At 57.6% G+C, this 18,368-nt stretch overlaps 1 protein-coding gene across 1 annotated transcript in view; it reads right to left on the reverse strand.

The window, feature by feature from the left end:
- The window catches only part of CPSF4 (cleavage and polyadenylation specific factor 4), a 32,616-nt gene extending 14,722 nt beyond the window's left edge, over positions 1-17,894 (reverse strand). The window contains exons 1-4 of the mRNA XM_085890564.1: positions 17,754-17,894; positions 17,451-17,573; positions 3,160-3,210; positions 1,003-1,155 (exon numbers count right to left, since the gene is read on the reverse strand). Of these exons, the coding sequence (XP_085746690.1) occupies positions 1,003-1,155; positions 3,160-3,210; positions 17,451-17,553 (307 nt within the window). The 5' untranslated portion in view covers positions 17,554-17,573; positions 17,754-17,894. The remainder of the gene's footprint in view (positions 1-1,002; positions 1,156-3,159; positions 3,211-17,450; positions 17,574-17,753) is intronic.
- Between the last annotated feature and the right edge of the window lie 474 nt (positions 17,895-18,368).

The following is an 18,368-nucleotide window of genomic DNA, read 5'->3' on the forward strand; positions in this document are numbered from 1 at the left end:
CCAATCTCGTTGCAGAGACATCTCCAGGATAAGCAAAGGAAATTGGATGCACCTGAGCTCAACTTGGAGTGTCATAGCAAAGGGGTTGAATACTTATTGATGCAAGACGTTTCAGATTTTCATTATTATATTAATACGCTCAGCCATATTTTGTGGACGTATCTCCTCCGAAACTGCCGGACGGATTGTCGCCACTTTTGGCATGCTGGTGCTATGTGGTCTCATGTACAGCATAGGCTATGTGATATTGCACCAGACGGACAGACAGGTTTGGGAATATTTGACAATTTTCTAATTTTTACATTCTACATTCTACTTCTACATTCGCTTCTACATTCTACATTGGAATGTAGAATTCTACATTTGCTTCTACGCTTTGCCTATTCCATATTATTTATATTTCATTTCTCCTTCCTTCCTTCCTTCTTTGCGAATCGCATCGGCGTTTTCTGGCCATCTTCCAGATCACGTGACGATCAAACGGGAAGGAAATTCAAAAATCTGTCCGGTTAGATACAAGATAATATTTTTTACTATCATAATCAATAAACAGTTGCCGAATATCTTGTAGAATGGCAGACTAGATAGGTTTTGAAAATGGCGATTTTTATAACTTACGTGACTTCGTCCCTGACCTTGAACCCGGACAAAAGTTATATCGTTGTGCAACACTCATCGACCTCGACCCATGTACTAAGTTTCATCAAGATCGGAATCAAAAATTGTTGACGGACGTACGGACGGACATCTGGTCCGGCTTTATTAGGTCATCTCGGGAGAGATGACCTAAAAACCTGTGTACATCTTAATGAAATAACTAATAAAATAAATTCCATTTTCTTGAAAGATGATCTTCTGCTCGATACACTTATTCCGCACCCCCCCCCACCCCCCGCCCCTCTTGGGTTAACATACTTTCCCATTGGAGGAGGAAATTACAAAAGGACATTTAAAACAAGGAACAACAAAGTCCTATAAAAACCAAGGATTCAATTGGCTGACCAAATTTTGAGTAGAAATAGCACTCAGGCATGCGGCTCATGTCGTACTCGTGAAGAAACTCGCACTGGTCTCCCTTCTTGCAAAGTCCACGGAGCCAATGTTTGCACACGACATTCTTCTCGCCAGTCACATGTCGGAACGGACACATGGCTCCTGCAATCATATGTGCATGTTAAATTTTAAAAATGTTTTAACCTATGACGTACTGAGCCATTGGGGCTTCAATCCACCATTTATATGGCTTATTGTTGACTTGAACAACTCCAAATGCAAGTCCACAATTCAATGAAGGAATAAATCATTTTATTGGTTCAATACTGGTCTTGCTCCTCCTGTGCTCTCACTTTTTGACCTGACTACTGCCAGAACCCAACCCAATCCTAGCAGGTTGCAAGCATACCACCAGAAAAACCATCCTTATTACCTCCCCAAGTCGAAACTTCACAAATACTGCCATTGGTTCACCTACCTCTTCTGTGAAAATGTCTTCCTAAATCTGGCATCTCAAGCTTTTTCCTTCAGGTTTTCCAATCTGTTGCCCAGCTCCATCTCATTCATGGTCTCGCCCATTTCTAAGTGAGTTTTACTTGCAAGTCGATCTTCCGTAGCCACCCGTCACTTGTACTGTGATGCATCCACGTGTTCTGTGCGTGGATTTCCCCTTACCGAATTTGATCTGTTGCCCCCCCCCCCGTGATTCTGTTGTTCCTCAAGCTTCAACACCTGTACGGTATGAGAAAATAGCGTGTTTAAATGGTTCAAATAAAGCAGGAGCGATTTCAATGCAGAGTGGACAACCTGCTTCCTAAAAACAATGGGATTTCAAATGTTTAAGGTATTTGGGGGGAGCTCAAGCTTCCTTCCTCATTTAAAATGCTGAAGGACCTTAATTTTATGGGGGGGGGGGGTTTGGCATATTGTGTCACCGAATTGGAAAAGCAACTATTTTTGAGGTTAAAAGGTCAAAGGTCAACTCAAGGTCAAACGTCTAAAATAATCAAATTCCATCGGAAAAATCATCAATTTTCATCCGATTAATCTGAAAATTAAGCAGCAATTGCATAGTCCGTCACTGAATTTGTAAACCAACTATTTTTCAGGTTCAAAGGTCAACTCAAGGTCAAACTTCTAAAATCATCAATTTTCATCCGATTAATCTGAAAATTAAGCAGCAATTGCATAGTCCGTCACTGAATTTGTAAACAAACTATTTTTCAGGTTCAAAGGTCAACTCAAGGTCAAACTTCTAAAATCATGAATTTCAATCTCAAAAATCACCAATTTTCATCCGATTGACCTGACCTTTGATCAAGATTGTCAATTTTAATCTCAATGAAATGGACAATTTGATGTATCCATGGCAACCTTTGGAGAGGTGGGGGTGCATTTTGCAAATATCGTGCTCTGCACGACATCTTCTTCTGTTTTTTTTTTCCAATTTCAACCTGGTCGAATATCCGACATCGGTTGTCCACACCAGCACATTTGGCTCAATCGTTCAAATAACTAAATAACTGGTACAATGTGTTGCACATTTTAATGCTCAAACTTGACCTCAATGAAACAAAAGGTTTTTAAAAACCTAAAATAGAAACTTTAGGCAAATTCCTTGTTTCGAGACATGATTAGTGCCAGGTAAAAGCTAGTCAGGCTGTCAAGAAAATGGGTCGGGTTCAACCGCGAATATTTTACCTCTTCTTGTCATTCTTAATATTCATCTGGCGTGGTATGAGGTGCCAGCTCTTCATTGTTTTCATCCACTGACCATGACCCTTTTTCTCCTCTGCCCTACAAGATGTCTTTGCCCTCTGTGACATAATCCTCATGAAAGCACAAGCACACCTCATTGATATACCTCAGTTTACCAAGATGTCCTGAGAACCAGCACAACCCCTCCATTTCACACCACCACCCCCACCCCCCACCCACCCCTCACCTCCCCAAGAACAAAACCTGGCCACACCAGCTGTTTAATCCGACACAACCAGACTTCTTCTCACCACACCTATACCCTCCTTGATCCGATTATCCTCTCTTCTCTTCATCATATTTTTTTTTCTCTTCTCATCTCATCTCTCTCCCCTCCCCCCAACCAACACCCCACCCAACAGATCACTCCCTCTCAAAATTCAGATTATCACCCAAAGTGACACTTACCACGGCCACAGATGCCTCGAACAAAGAATTCACAAACAGCAGCTCCAGACTCTGAAAGGGAAACAGACAAGGAGAGTGGTGAGAGAGTTATTGAGTGAAACAGACAAGGAGACAAGGAGAGTGGTGAGCTACAACGCTCACCCCTCAGACACCACCCGCAACAACACTCACCCCTCAGACGTCAGTCACCCACTGTAAAGCTCACCCCACAATCATCACCCGCCGCAACGCTCACCCCTCAAAACACCACCCGCCGCAACGCTCACCCCTCAGACGCCACCCGCAGCAACGCTCACCCCACAGACGCCACCGGCTGCAACGCTCACCCCTCTGACGCCACCCGCCGCAAAACACCACCCGCCGCAACGCTCACCCCTCAAAACACCACTCGCCGCAACGCTCACCCCTCAAAACTCCACCGGCCGCAACGCTCACCCCTCTGACGCCACCCGCCGCAACGCTCACCCCTCAAAACACCACCCGCCGCAACGCTCACCCCTCAAAAGCCACCCGCCACAACGCTCACCCCTCAAAAGCCACCCGCCACAACGCTCACCCCTCAAAAACCACCCGCCATAACGCTCACCCCTCAAAACGCCACAACGCTCACCCCTCAAAAACCACCCGCCGTCATGCTCACCCCTCAAAACATCACCCGCCGCAACGCTCACCCCTTAAAACACCACCCGCCGCAACGCTCACCCCTCAGACGTCACCCGCCGCAACACTAATCCCTCAAAACACCACCCGCCACAACGCTCAACCCTCAAAACGCCACCCGCTACAACGCTCACCCCTCAAAACACCACCCGCTACAACGCTCACCCCTCAGACACCACCCGCTACAACGCTCACCCCTCAGACACCACCGACTACATCGCTCAACCCACAAACGTCACCCGCCGCAACGCTCACCCCTCAAAACACCACCCGCCACAACGCTCACCCCTCAAAACGCCACCCGCCACAACGCTCACCCTCAAAACACCACCCGCCGCAACGCTCACCCCTCAAAACGCCACCCACCACAACGCTCACCCCTCAAAACACCACCCGCCACAACGCTCACCCCTCAAAACGCCACCCGCTACAACGCTCACCCTCAAAACACCACCCGCTACAACGCTCACCCCTCAGACACCACCCGCTACAACGCTCACCCCTCAGACACCACCCGCTACAACGCTCACCCCTCAGACACCACCCGCTACAACGCTCACCCCTCAAAACACCACCCGCTACAACGCTCACCCCTCAAAACACCACCCGCTACAACGCTCACCCCTCAGACACCACCCGCCACAACGCTCACCCCTCAAAACACCACCCGCTACAACGCTCACCCCTCAGACACCACCCGCTACAACGCTCACCCCTCAGACACCACCCGCCACAACGCTCACCCCTCAAAACACCACCCGCCACAACGCTCACCCCTCAGACACCACCCGCTACAACGCTCACCCCTCAAAACACCACCCGCTACAACGCTCACCCCTCAAACGTCACCCGCCGCAACGCTCACCCCTCAAAACACCACCCGCCACAACGCTCACCCCTCAAAACGCCACCCGCCACAACGCTCACCCCTCAAAACACCACCCGCCGCAACGCTCACCCCTCAAAACGCCACCCACCACAACGATCACCCCTCAAAACACCACCCGCCACAACGCTCACCCCTCAAAACGCCACCCGCCACAACGCTCACCCCTCAAAACACCACCCGCTACAACGCTCACCTCTCAGACACCACCCGTCACAACGCTCACCCCTCAAAACGCCACCCGCTACAACGCTCACCCCTCAAAACACCACCCGCTACAGCGCTCACCCCTCAGACACCACCCGCTACAACGCTCACCCTCAGACACCACCCGCTACAACGCTCACCCCTCAGACACCACCCGCCACAACGCTCACCCCTCAAAACACCACGCGCCACAACGCTCACCCCTCAGACACCACCCGCTACAACGCTCACCCCTCAAAACACCACCCGCCACAACGCTCACCCCTCAAAACACCACCCGCCACAACGCTCACCCCTCAGACACCACCCGCCACAACGCTCACCCCTCAAAACCGCACCCGCCACAACGCTCACCCCTCAGACACCACCCGCTACAACGCTCACCCCTCAAAACACCACCCGCTACAACGCTCACCCTCAAACGTCACCCGCCGCAACGCTCACCCCTCAAAACACCACCCGCCACAACGCTCACCCCTCAAAACGCCACCCGCCACAACGCTCACCCCTCAAAACACCACCCGCCGCAACGCTCACCCCTCAAAACGCCACCCACCACAACGCTCACCCCTCAAACCACCACCCGCCACAACGCTCACCCCTCAAACGCCACCCGCTACAACGCTCACCCCTCAAAACACCACCCGCTACAACGCTCACCCCTCAGACACCACCCGCTACAACGCTCACCCCTCAAAACACCACCCTCCGCAACGCTCACCCTCAAAACGCCACCCACCACAACGCCACCCTCAAAACACCACCCGCCACAACGCTCACCCCTCAAACGCCACCCGCTACAAAGCTCACCCTCAAAACGCCACCCGCCACAACGCTCACCCCTCAAAACACCACCCGCCGCAACGCTCACCCCTCAAAACGCCACCCACCACAACGCTCACCCCTCAAAACACCACCCGCCACAACGCTCACCCCTCAAACGCCACCCGCTACAACGCCACCCCTCAAAACACCACCCGCTACAACGCTCACCCCTCAGACACCACCCGCTACAACGCTCACCCCTCAGACACCACCCGCTACAACGCCACCCCTCAGACACCACCCGCCACAACGCTCACCCCTCAAAACACCACCCGCCACAACGCTCACCCCTCAGACACCACCCGCTACAACGCTCACCCCTCAAAACACCACCCGCTACAACGCTCACCCTCAACGTCACCCGCCGCAACGCTCACCCCTCAAAACACCACCCGCCACAACGCTCACCCCTCAAAACGCCACCCGCCACAACGCTCACCCCTCAAAACACCACCCGCCGCAACGCTCACCCCTCAAAACGCCACCCACCACAACGCTCACCCCTCAAAACACCACCCGCCACAACGTTCACCCCTCAAAACGCCACCCGCTACAATGCTCACCCCTCAAAACACCACCCGCTACAACGCTCACCCCTCAGACACCACCCGCTACAACGCTCACCCCTCAGACACCACCCGCTACAACGCTCACCCCTCAGACACCACCCGCTACAACGCTCACCCCTCAAACGTCACCCGCCGCAACGCTCACCCCTCAAAAGACCACCCGCCACAACTCTCACCCCTCAAAACGCCACCCGCCACAACGCTCACCCCTCAAAACACCACCCGCTACAACGCTCACCTCTCAGACACCACCCGTCACAACGCTCACCCCTCAAAACGCCACCCGCAACAACGCTCACCCCTCAAAACACCACCCGCTACAACGCTCACCCCTCAGACACCACCCGCTACAACGCTCACCCCTCAGACACCACCCGCTACAACGCTCACCCCTCAGACACCACCCGCTACAACGCTCACCCCTCAAAACACCACCCGCTACAACGCTCACCCCTCAGACACCACCCGCTACAACGCTCACCCCTCAGACACCACCCGCCACAACGCTCACCCCTCAAAACACCACCCGCCACAACGCTCACCCCTCAGACACCACCCGCCACAACGCTCACCCCTCAAAACACCACCCGCCACAACGCTCACCCCTCAGACACCACCCGCCACAACGCTCACGCCTCAAAACACCACCCGCCACAACGCTCACCCCTCAGACACCACCCGCTACAACGCTCACCCCTCAAAACACCACCCGCTGCAACGCTCACCCCTCAAAACACCACCCGCTACAACGCTCACCCCTCAGACACCACCCGCTACAACGCTCACCCCTCAGACACCACCCGCTACAACGCTCACCCCTCAGACACCACCCGCTACAACGCTCACCCCTCAGACACCACCCGCTACAACGCTCACCCCTCAAAACACCACCCGCTACAACGCTCACCCCTCAGACACCACCCGCCACAACGCTCACCCCTCAAAACACCACCCGCTACAACGCTCACCCTCAGACACCACCCGCTACAACGCTCACCCCTCAAAACACCACCCGCTACAACGCTCACCCTCAGACACCACCCGCCACAACGCTCACCCCTCAAAACACCACCCGCTACAACGCTCACCTCTCAGACACCACCCGTCACAACGCTCACCCCTCAAACGCCACCTGCCACAACGCTCACCCCTCAAAACACCACCCGCCGCAACGCTCACCCCTCAAAACACCACCCGCCGCAACGCTCACCCCTCAAAACGCCACCCGCCACAACGCTCACCCCTCAAAACACCACCCGCCGCAACGCTCACCCCTCAAAACGCCACCCACCACAACGCTCACCCCTCAAAACACCACCCGCCGCAACGCTCACCCCTCAAAACGCCACCCGCCACAACGCTCACCCCTCAAAACGCCACCCACCCCAACGCTCACCCATCAAAACGCCACCCGCCGCAACGCTCACCCATCAAAACGCCACCCACCGCAACGCTCACCCATCAAGACGCCAACCGCCGCAACGCTCACCCGTCAGACACCACCCGCTACAACGCTCACCCCTCAAAACACCACCCGCTACAACGCTCACCCCTCAGACACCACCCGCCACAACGCTCACCCCTCAAAACACCACCCGCTACAACGCTCACCCCTCAAAACACCACCCGCTACAACGCTCACCCCTCAGACACCACCCGCCACAACGCTCCCCCCTCAGACACCACCCGCTACAACGCTCACCCCTCAAAACACCACCCGCTACAACGCTCACCCTCAGACACCACCCGCCACAACGCTCACCCCTCAAAACACCACCCGCTACAACGCTCACCCTCAGACACCACCCGCTACAACGCACGCGGCTCAGACACGACCCGTTACAACGCACACCCCTCAGACACCACCCGCTACAACGCTCACCCCTCAAAACACCACCCGCTGCAACGCTCACCCCTCAGACACCACCCGCCACAGCGCTCACCCCTCAAAACACCACCCGCTACAACGCTCACCCCTCAGACACCACCCGCTACAACGCTCACCCCTCAGACACCACCCGCCACAACGCTCACCCTCAAAACACCACCCGCCACAACGCTCACCCTCAGACACCACCCGCTACAACGCTCACCCCTCAAAACACCACCCGCTACAACGCTCACCCCTCAAACGTCACCCGCCGCAACGCTCACCCCTCAAAACACCACCCGCCACAACGCTCACCCCTCAAAACGCCACCCGCCACAACGCTCACCCCTCAAAACACCACCCGCCGCAACGCTCACCCCTCAAAACGCCACCCACCACAACGCTCACCCCTCAAAACACCACCTGCCACAACGCTCACCCCTCAAAACGCCACCCGCTACAACGCTCACCCCTCAAAACACCACCCGCTACAACGCTCACCCCTCAGACACCACCCGCTACAACGCTCACCCCTCAGACACCACCCGCTACAACGCTCACCGCTCAGACACCACCCGCTACAACGCTCACCCCTCAAAACACCACCCGCTACAACGCTCACCCCTCAGACACCACCCGCCACAACGCTCACCCCTCAGACACCACCCGCCACAACGCTCACCCCTCAAAACACCACCCGCTACAACGCTCACCCCTCAGACACCACCCGTCACAACGCTCACCCCTCAAAACACCACCCGCTACAACGCTCACCCCTCAGACACCACCCGTCACAACGCTCACCCCTCAAAACACCACCCGCTACAACGCTCACCCCTCAGACACCACCCGCTACAACGCTCACCCCTCAGACACCACCCGCTACAATGCTCACCCCTCAGACACCACCCGCTACAACGCTCACCCCTCAAAACACCACCCGCTACAACGCTCACCCCTCAGACACCACCCGCCACAACGCTCACCCCTCAAAACACCACCCGCCACAACGCTCACCCTCAAAACACCACCCGCTACAACGCTCACCCCTCAAAACACCACCCGCTACAACGCTCACCCCTCAGACACCACCCGTCACAACGCTCACCCCTCAAAACGCCACCTGCCACAACGCTCACCCCTCAAAACACCACCCGCCGCAACGCTCACCCCTCAAAACACCACCCGCCGCAACACTCACCCCTCAAAACACCACCCGCTGCAACGCTCACCCCTCAAAACGCCACCCACCACAACGCTCACCCCTCAAAACACCACCCGTCGCAACGATCACCCCTCAAAACACCACCCGCCGCAACGCTCACCCCTCAAACGCCACCCGCCACAACGCTCACCCCTCAAAACGCCACCCACCCCAACGCTCACCCATCAAAACGCCACCCGCCGCAACGCTCACCCATCAAAACGCCACCCGCCGCAACGCTCACCCCTCAAAACATCACCCGCCACAACGCTCACTCCTCAGACGTCACCCACCTCAACACTCACCCCTCAAAACACCACCCGCTACAACGCTCACCCCTCAAAACACCACCCGCTACAACGCTCACCCCTCAGACACCACCCGCTACAACGCTCACCCCTCAGACACCACCCGCTACAACGCTCACCCCTCAGACACCACCCGCTACAACGCTCACCCCTCAGACACCACCCGCTACAACGCTCACCCCTCAGACACCACCCGCTACAACGCTCACCCCTCAAAACACCACCCGCTACAACGCTCACCCCTCAGACACCACCCGCTACAACGCTCACCCCTCAGACACCACCCGCCACAACGCTCACCCCTCAGACACCACCCGCTACAACGCTCACCCCTCAAAACACCACCCGCTACAACGCTCACCCCTCAAACGTCACCCGCCGCAACGCTCACCCCTCAAAACACCACCCGCCACAACGCTCACCCCTCAAAACACCACACGCCACAACGCTCACCCCTCAAAACACCACCCGCCGCAACGCTCACCCCTCAAAACGCCACCCACCACAACGCTCACCCCTCAAAACACCACCCGCCACAACGCTCACCCCTCAAAACGCCACCCGCTACAACGCTCACCCCTCAGACACCACCCGCTACAACGCTCACCCCTCAGACACCACCCGCTACAACGCTCACCCCTCAGACACCACCCGCTACAACGCTCACCCCTCAAACGTCACCCACCACAACGCTCACCCCTCAAAACACCACCCGCCACAACGCTCACCCCTCAACGCCACCCGCTACAACGCTCACCCCTCAGACACCACCCGCTACAACGCTCACCCCACAGACACCACCCGCTACAACGCTCACCCCTCAGACACCACCCGCTACAACGCTCACCCCTCAAACGTCACCCGCCGCAACGCTCACCCCTCAAAACACCACCCGCCACAACGCTCACCCCTCAAAACGCCACCCGCCACAACGCTCACCCCTCAAAACACCACCCGCTACAACGCTCACCTCTCAGACACCACCCGTCACAACGCTCACCCCTCAAAACGCCACCCGCTACAACGCTCACCCCTCAAAACACCACCCGCTACAACGCTCACCCCTCAGACACCACCCGCTACAACGCTCACCCCTCAGACACCACCCGCTACAACGCTCACCCTTAAGACACCACCCGCCACAACGCTCACCCCTCAAAACACCACCCGCTACAACGCTCACCCCTCAGACACCACCCGCTACAACGCTCACCCCTCAGACACCACCCGCCACAACGCTCACCCCTCAAAACACCACCCGCCACAACGCTCACCCCTCAGACACCACCCGCTACAACGCTCACCCCTCAAAACACCACCCGCCACAACGCTCACCCCTCAGACACCACCCGCTACAACGCTCACCCCTCAGACACCACCCGCCACAACGCTCACCGCTCAGTCACCACCCGCTTCAACGCTCAACCGTCAGACACCACCCGCTACAGCGCTCACCCCTCAAAACACCACCCGCTGCAACGCTCACCCCGCAAAACACCACCCGCTACAACGCACACCCCTCAGACACCACCCGCTACAACGCTCACCCCTCAGACACCACCCGCTACAACGCTCACCCCTCAGACACCACCCGCTACAACGCTCACCCCTCAGACACCACCCGCTACAACGCTCACCCCTCAGACACCACCCGCGACAACGCTCACCCCTCAAAACACCACCCGCTACAACGCTCACCCCTCAGACACCACCCGCCACAACGCTCACCCCTCAAAACACCACCCGCTACAACGCTCACCCCTCAGACACCACCCGCTACAACGCTCACCCCTCAAAACACCACCCGCTACAACGCTCACCCCTCAGACACCACCCGCCACAACGCTCACCCCTCAAAACACCACCCGCTACAACGCTCACCTCTCAGACACCACCCGTCACAACGCTCACCCCTCAAAACGCCACCTGCCACAACGCTCACCCCTCAAAACACCACCCGCCGCAACGCTCACCCCTCAAAACACCACCCGCCGCAACGCTCACCCCTCAAAACGCCACCCACCACAACGCTCACCCCTCAAAACACCACCCGCCGCAACGCTCACCCCTCAAAACGCCACCCGCCACAACGCTCACCCCTCAAAACGCCACCCACCCCAACGCTCACCCATCAAAACGCCACCCGCCGCAACGCTCACCCATCAAAACGCCACCCACCCCAACGCTCACCCATCAAAACGCCAACCGCCGCAACGCTCACCCCTCAGACACCACCCGCTACAACGCTCACCCCTCAAAACACCACCCGCTACAACGCTCACCCCTCAGACACCACCCGCCACAACGCTCACCCCTCAAAACACCACCCGCTACAACGCTCACCCCTCAGACACCACCCGCTACAACGCTCACCCCTCAGACACCACCCGCTACAACGCTCACCCCTCAGACACCACCCGCTACAACGCTCACCCCTCAAAACACCACCCGCTACAACGCTCACCCTCAGACACCACCCGCCACAACGCTCACCCCTCAAAACACCACCCGCCACAACGCTCACCCCTCAGACACCACCCGCTACAACGCTCACCCCTCAGACACCACCCGCTACAACGCTCACCCCTCAAAACACCACCCGCTACAACGCTCACCCCTCAGACACCACCCGCCACAACGCTCACCCCTCAAAACACCACCCGCTACAACGCTCACCCTCAGACACCACCCGCTACAACGCTCACCCTCAGACACCACCCGCCATAACGCTCACCGCTCAGACACCACCCGCTACAACGCTCACCCCTCAAAACACCACCCGCTACAACGCTCACCCCTCAGACACCACCCGCCACAACGCTCACCCCTCAGACACCACCCGTCACAACGCTCACCCCTCAAAACACCACCCGCTACAACGCTCACCCCTCAGACACCACCCGTCACAACGCTCACCCCTCAAAACACCACCCGCTACAACGCTCACCCCTCAGACACCACCCGATACAACGCTCACCCCTCAAAACACCACCCGCTACAACGCTCACCCCTCAGAGACCACCCGCTACAACGCTCACCCCTCAGACACCACCCGCTACAATGCTCACCGCTCAGACACCACCCGCTACAACGCTCACCCCACAAACCCCCACCCGCTACAACGCCCACCCCTCAGACACCACCCGCCACAACGCTCACCCCTCAAAACTCCACCCGCTACCACGCTCCCTCCTCCGACACCACCCGCTACAACGCTCTCCCCTCAAAACACCACCCGCTACAACGCTCACCCCTCAGACACCACCCGTCACAACGCTCACCCCTCAAACGCCACCTGCCACAACGCTCACCCCTCAAAACACCACCCGCCGCAACGCTCACCCCTCAAAACACCACCCGCCGCAACGCTCACCCCTCAAAACACCACCCGCCGCAACGCTCACCCCTCAAAACGCCACCCACCACAACGCTCACCCCTCAAAACACCACCCGTCGCAACGATCACCCCTCAAAACACCACCCGCCGCAACGCTCACCCTCAAACGCCACCCGCCACAACGCTCACCCCTCAAAACGCCACCCACCCCAACGCTCACCCATCAAAACGCCACCCGCCGCAACGCTCACCCATCAAAACGCCACCCGCCGCAACGCTCACCCCTCAAAACATCACCCGCCACAACGCTCACTCCTCAGACGTCACCCACCTCAACACTCACCCCTCAAAACACCACCCGCTACAACGCTCACCCCTCAAAACACCACCCGCTACAACGCTCACCCCTCAGACACCACCCGCTACAACGCTCACCCCTCAGACACCACCCGCTACAACGCTCACCCCTCAGACACCACCCGCTACAACGCTCACCCCTCAGACACCACCCGCTACAACGCTCACCCCTCAGACACCACCCGCTACAACGCTCACCCCTCAGACACCACCCGCTACAACGCTCACCCCTCAGACACCACCCGCTACAACGCTCACCCCTCAGACACCACCCGCTACAACGCTCACCCCTCAAACACCACCCGCCACAACGCTCACCCCTCAGACACCACCCGCTACAACGCTCACCCCTCAGACACCACCCGCTACAACGCTCACCCCTCAGACACCACCCGCTACAACGCTCACCCCTCAGACACCACCCGCTACAACGCTCACCCCTCAGACACCACCCGCTACAACGCTCACCCCTCAAAACACCACCCGCTACAATGCTCACCCCTCAGACACCACCCGCTACAACGCTCACCCCTCAGACACCACCCGCTACAACGCTCACCCCTCAGACACCACCCGCTACAACGCTCACCCCTCAGACACCACCCGCTACAACGCTCACCCCTCAGACACCACCCGCTACAACGCTCACCCTCAGACACCACCCGCTACAACGCTCACCCCTCAGACACCACCCGCTACAACGCTCACCCTCAGACACCACCCGCTACAACGCTCACCCCTCAGACACCACCCGCTACAACGCTCACCCTCAGACACCACCCGCTACAACGCTCACCCTCAAACACCACCCGCTACAACGCTCACCCTCAGACACCACCCGCTACAACGCTCACCCTCAGACACCACCCGCTACAACGCTCACCCCTCAGACACCACCCGCTACAACGCTCACCCCTCAGACACCACCCGCTACAACGCTCACCCCTCAAAACACCACCCGCCACAACGCTCACCCCTCAGACACCACCCGCCACAACGCTCACCCTCAGACACCACCCGCTACAACGCTCACCCCTCAGACACCACCCGCTACAACGCTCACCCCTCAGACACCACCCGCTACAACGCTCACCCCTCAAAACACCACCCGCTACAACGCTCACCCTCAGACACCACCCGCTACAACGCTCACCCCTCAGACACCACCCGCTACAACGCTCACCCTCAGACACCACCCGCTACAACGCTCACCCTCAGACACCACCCGCTACAACGCTCACCCCTCAAAACACCACCCGCCACAACGCTCACCCCTCAGACACCACCCGCTACAACGCTCACCCCTCAGACACCACCCGCTACACCGCTCACCCCTCAGACACCACCCGCTACAACGCTCACCCCTCAGACCCCACCCGCTACAACGCCCACCCCGCAATACACCACCCGGCACAACGCTCACCCCTCAGACACCACCCGCTACAACGCTCACCCCTCAGACACCACCCGCGACAACGCTCACCGCTCAAGACACCACCCGCCACAACGCTCACCCCTCAGACACCACCCGCTACAACGCTCACCCCTCAGACACCACCCGCTACAACGCTAACCCCTCAGACACCACCCGCTACAACGCTCACCCCTCAGACACCACCCGCTACAACGCTCACCCCTCAGACACCACCCGCTACAACGCTCACCCCTCAAAACACCACCTGCTACAACGCTCACCCCTCAGACACCACCCGCTACAACGCTCACCCCTCAGACACCACCCGCTACAACGCTCACCCTCAGACACCACCCGCTACAACGCTCACCCCTCAAAACACCACCCGCCACAACGCTCACCCTCAGACACCACCCGCTACAACGCTCACCCCTCAGACACCACCCGCTACAACGCTCACCCCTCAAAACACCACCCGCCACAACGCTCACCCCTCAGACACCACCCGCTACAACGCTCACCCCTCAGACACCACCCGCTACAACGCTCACCCCTCAGACACCACCCGCTACAACGCTCACCCCTCAAAACACCACCCGCTACAACGCTCACCCCTCAAAACGCCACCCGCCACAACGCTCACCCTCAAAACGCCACCCACCCCAACGCTCACCCATCAAAACGCCACCCGCCGCAACGCTCACCCATCAAACGCCACCCGCCGCAACGCTCACCCCTCAAAACATCACCCGCCACAACGCTCACTCCTCAGACGTCACCCACCTCAACACTCACCCCTCAAAACACCACCCGCTACAACGCTCACCCCTCAAAACACCACCCGCTACAACGCTCACCCTCAGACACCACCCGCTACAACGCTCACCCCTCAGACACCACCCGCTACAACGCTCACCCCTCAGACACCACCCGCTACAACGCTCACCCCTCAGACACCACCCGCTACAACGCTCACCCCTCAGACACCACCCGCTACAACGCTCACCCCTCAGACACCACCCGCTACAACGCTCACCCCTCAAAACACCACCCGCCACAACGCTCACCCCTCAGACACCACCCGCCACAACGCTCACCCCTCAGACACCACCCGCTACAACGCTCACCCCTCAGACACCACCCGCTACAACGCTCACCCCTCAGACACCACCCGCTACAACGCTCACCCCTCAAAACACCACCCGCTACAACGCTCACCCTCAGACACCACCCGCTACAACGCTCACCCCTCAGACACCACCCGCTACAACGCTCACCCCTCAGACACCACCCGCTACAACGCTCACCCCTCAGACACCACCCGCTACAACGCTCACCCCTCAAGACACCACCCGCCACAACGCTCACCCCTCAGACACCACCCGCTACAACGCTCACCCCTCAGACACCACCCGCTACAACGCTCACCCCTCAGACACCACCCGCTACAACGCTCACCCCTCAGACACCACCCGCTACAACGCTCACCCCTCAAAACACCACCCGCCACAACCCTCACCCCTCAGACACCACCCGCTACACCGCTCACCCCTCAGCCACCACCCGCTTCAACGCTCACCCCTCAAAACACCACCCGCCACAACGCTCACCCCTCAGACACCACCCGCTACAACGCTCACCCCTCAGACACCACCCGCTACAACGCTCACCCCTCAGACACCACCCGCTACAACGCTCACCCCTCAGACACCACCCGCTACAACGCTCACCCCTCAGACACCACCCGCTACAACGCTCACCCCTCAAAACACCACCTGCTACAACGCTCACCCCTCAGACACCACCCGCTACAACGCTCACCCCTCAGACACCACCCGCTACAACGCTCACCCCTCAGACACCACCCGCTACAACGCTCACCCCTCAAAACACCACCCGCCACAACGCTCACCCCTCAGACACCACCCGCTACAACGCTCACCCCTCAGACACCACCCGCTACAACGCTCACCCCTCAAAACACCACCCGCCACAACGCTCACCCCTCAGACACCACCCGCTACAACGCTCACCCCTCAGACACCACCCGCTACAACGCTCACCCCTCAGACACCACCCGCTACAACGCTCACCCCTCAGACACCACCCGCTACAACGCTCACCCCTCAAAACACCACCCGCCACAACGCTCACCCCTCAGACACCACCCGCTACAACGCTCACCCCTCAGACACCACCCGCTGCAACGCTCACCCCTCAGACACCACCCGCTACAACGCTCACCCCTCAGACACCACCCGCCACAACGCTCACCCCTCAAACACCACCCGCCACAACGCTCACCCCTCAGACACCACCCGCTACAACGCTCACCCCTCAGACACCACCCGCTACAACGCTCACCCCTCAGACACCACCCGCTACAACGCTCACCCCTCAGACACCACCCGCTACAACGCTCACCCCTCAGACACCACCCGCTACAACGCTCACCCCTCAGACACCACCCGCTACAACGCTCACCCCTCAGACACCACCCGCCACAACGCTCACCCCTCAAAACACCACCCGCTACAACGCTCACCTCTCTGACGCCACCCGCCACAACGCTCACCCCTCTAATCCTCACCCCAAAACTCAATTACACTCCTCACCCTGTGCCTGCCCCCAAACTCCTCCTGCTCGTCACTCACTGTCCATGCCGGGAAAAGGTAGAGGTTGAGCCCCGAGCTGTAGATCCATGGCGAGCTCAATTTCGAAATGAATGTGCTCCGTTGTCGCCACGACATCTTGCATCTTGCTTTGCTGCACAATCACTGGTAACAGGACTTCAACAGTTAAACAGAAGGAACACGAATTCCCAACAGAGAACTCGCAGGTTTCACCGCTACAAATTAATACATGTAAATCCTTTAGGGAAAACCTCACAACAGTCACGTCTCATGAAAATCTGAGTGACATCATATCATTAAACCACGAACCCCTCGAACATTTACCTGTCACAAACAAACGTGAAAAAAATAAAACAAAGTAAAATAAATTTTAAAAGGCCTCAGATCGGATGAGGAACGGTCGTCGTCTTCTTCTTCTTCTTCATAAATATCAACGTCGTTAAAATATATTTTCCAAACGAATATTTGCGTAAAATGTCGTACATTTTAATTTTTGTCTTTATAAAGAAATATTACAGTGTGTTTTTTTGTTTTTTCTTAATGTACAGTTATAATCTATTATCGATTTCTTTCTGTTACACCGCCCAGTTCTGCCGATTTTAGTTACCATAACAACAGGACGTTGGGCCTAGCTTTTGAAACGGCTGTGGGGATAGTTCTTCATATTTTAGTTACCATAACAACAGGACGTTGGGCCTTGCCTTTGAAACGGCTGTGGGGATAGTTCTGCATATTTTAGTTACCATAGCAACAGGACGTTCGGCCGAGCCTTTGCAACGGCTGTGGGGATAATTCTGCATATTTTAGTTACCATAACAACGGGACGTGGAGCCTTGCCTTTGAAATGGTTGTGGGGATAATTCTGCATATTTTAGTTACCATGACAACAGGACGTTGGGCCGAGCCTTTGAAATGGCTGTGGGGATAGTTCTGCATATT

The sequence above is a fragment of the Eptatretus burgeri genome, chromosome 8 (assembly GCF_056783735.1).
Source record: "Eptatretus burgeri isolate ZD-2024b chromosome 8, Ebu_testis_v1, whole genome shotgun sequence".
NCBI lineage: Eukaryota > Metazoa > Chordata > Myxini > Myxiniformes > Myxinidae > Eptatretus > Eptatretus burgeri.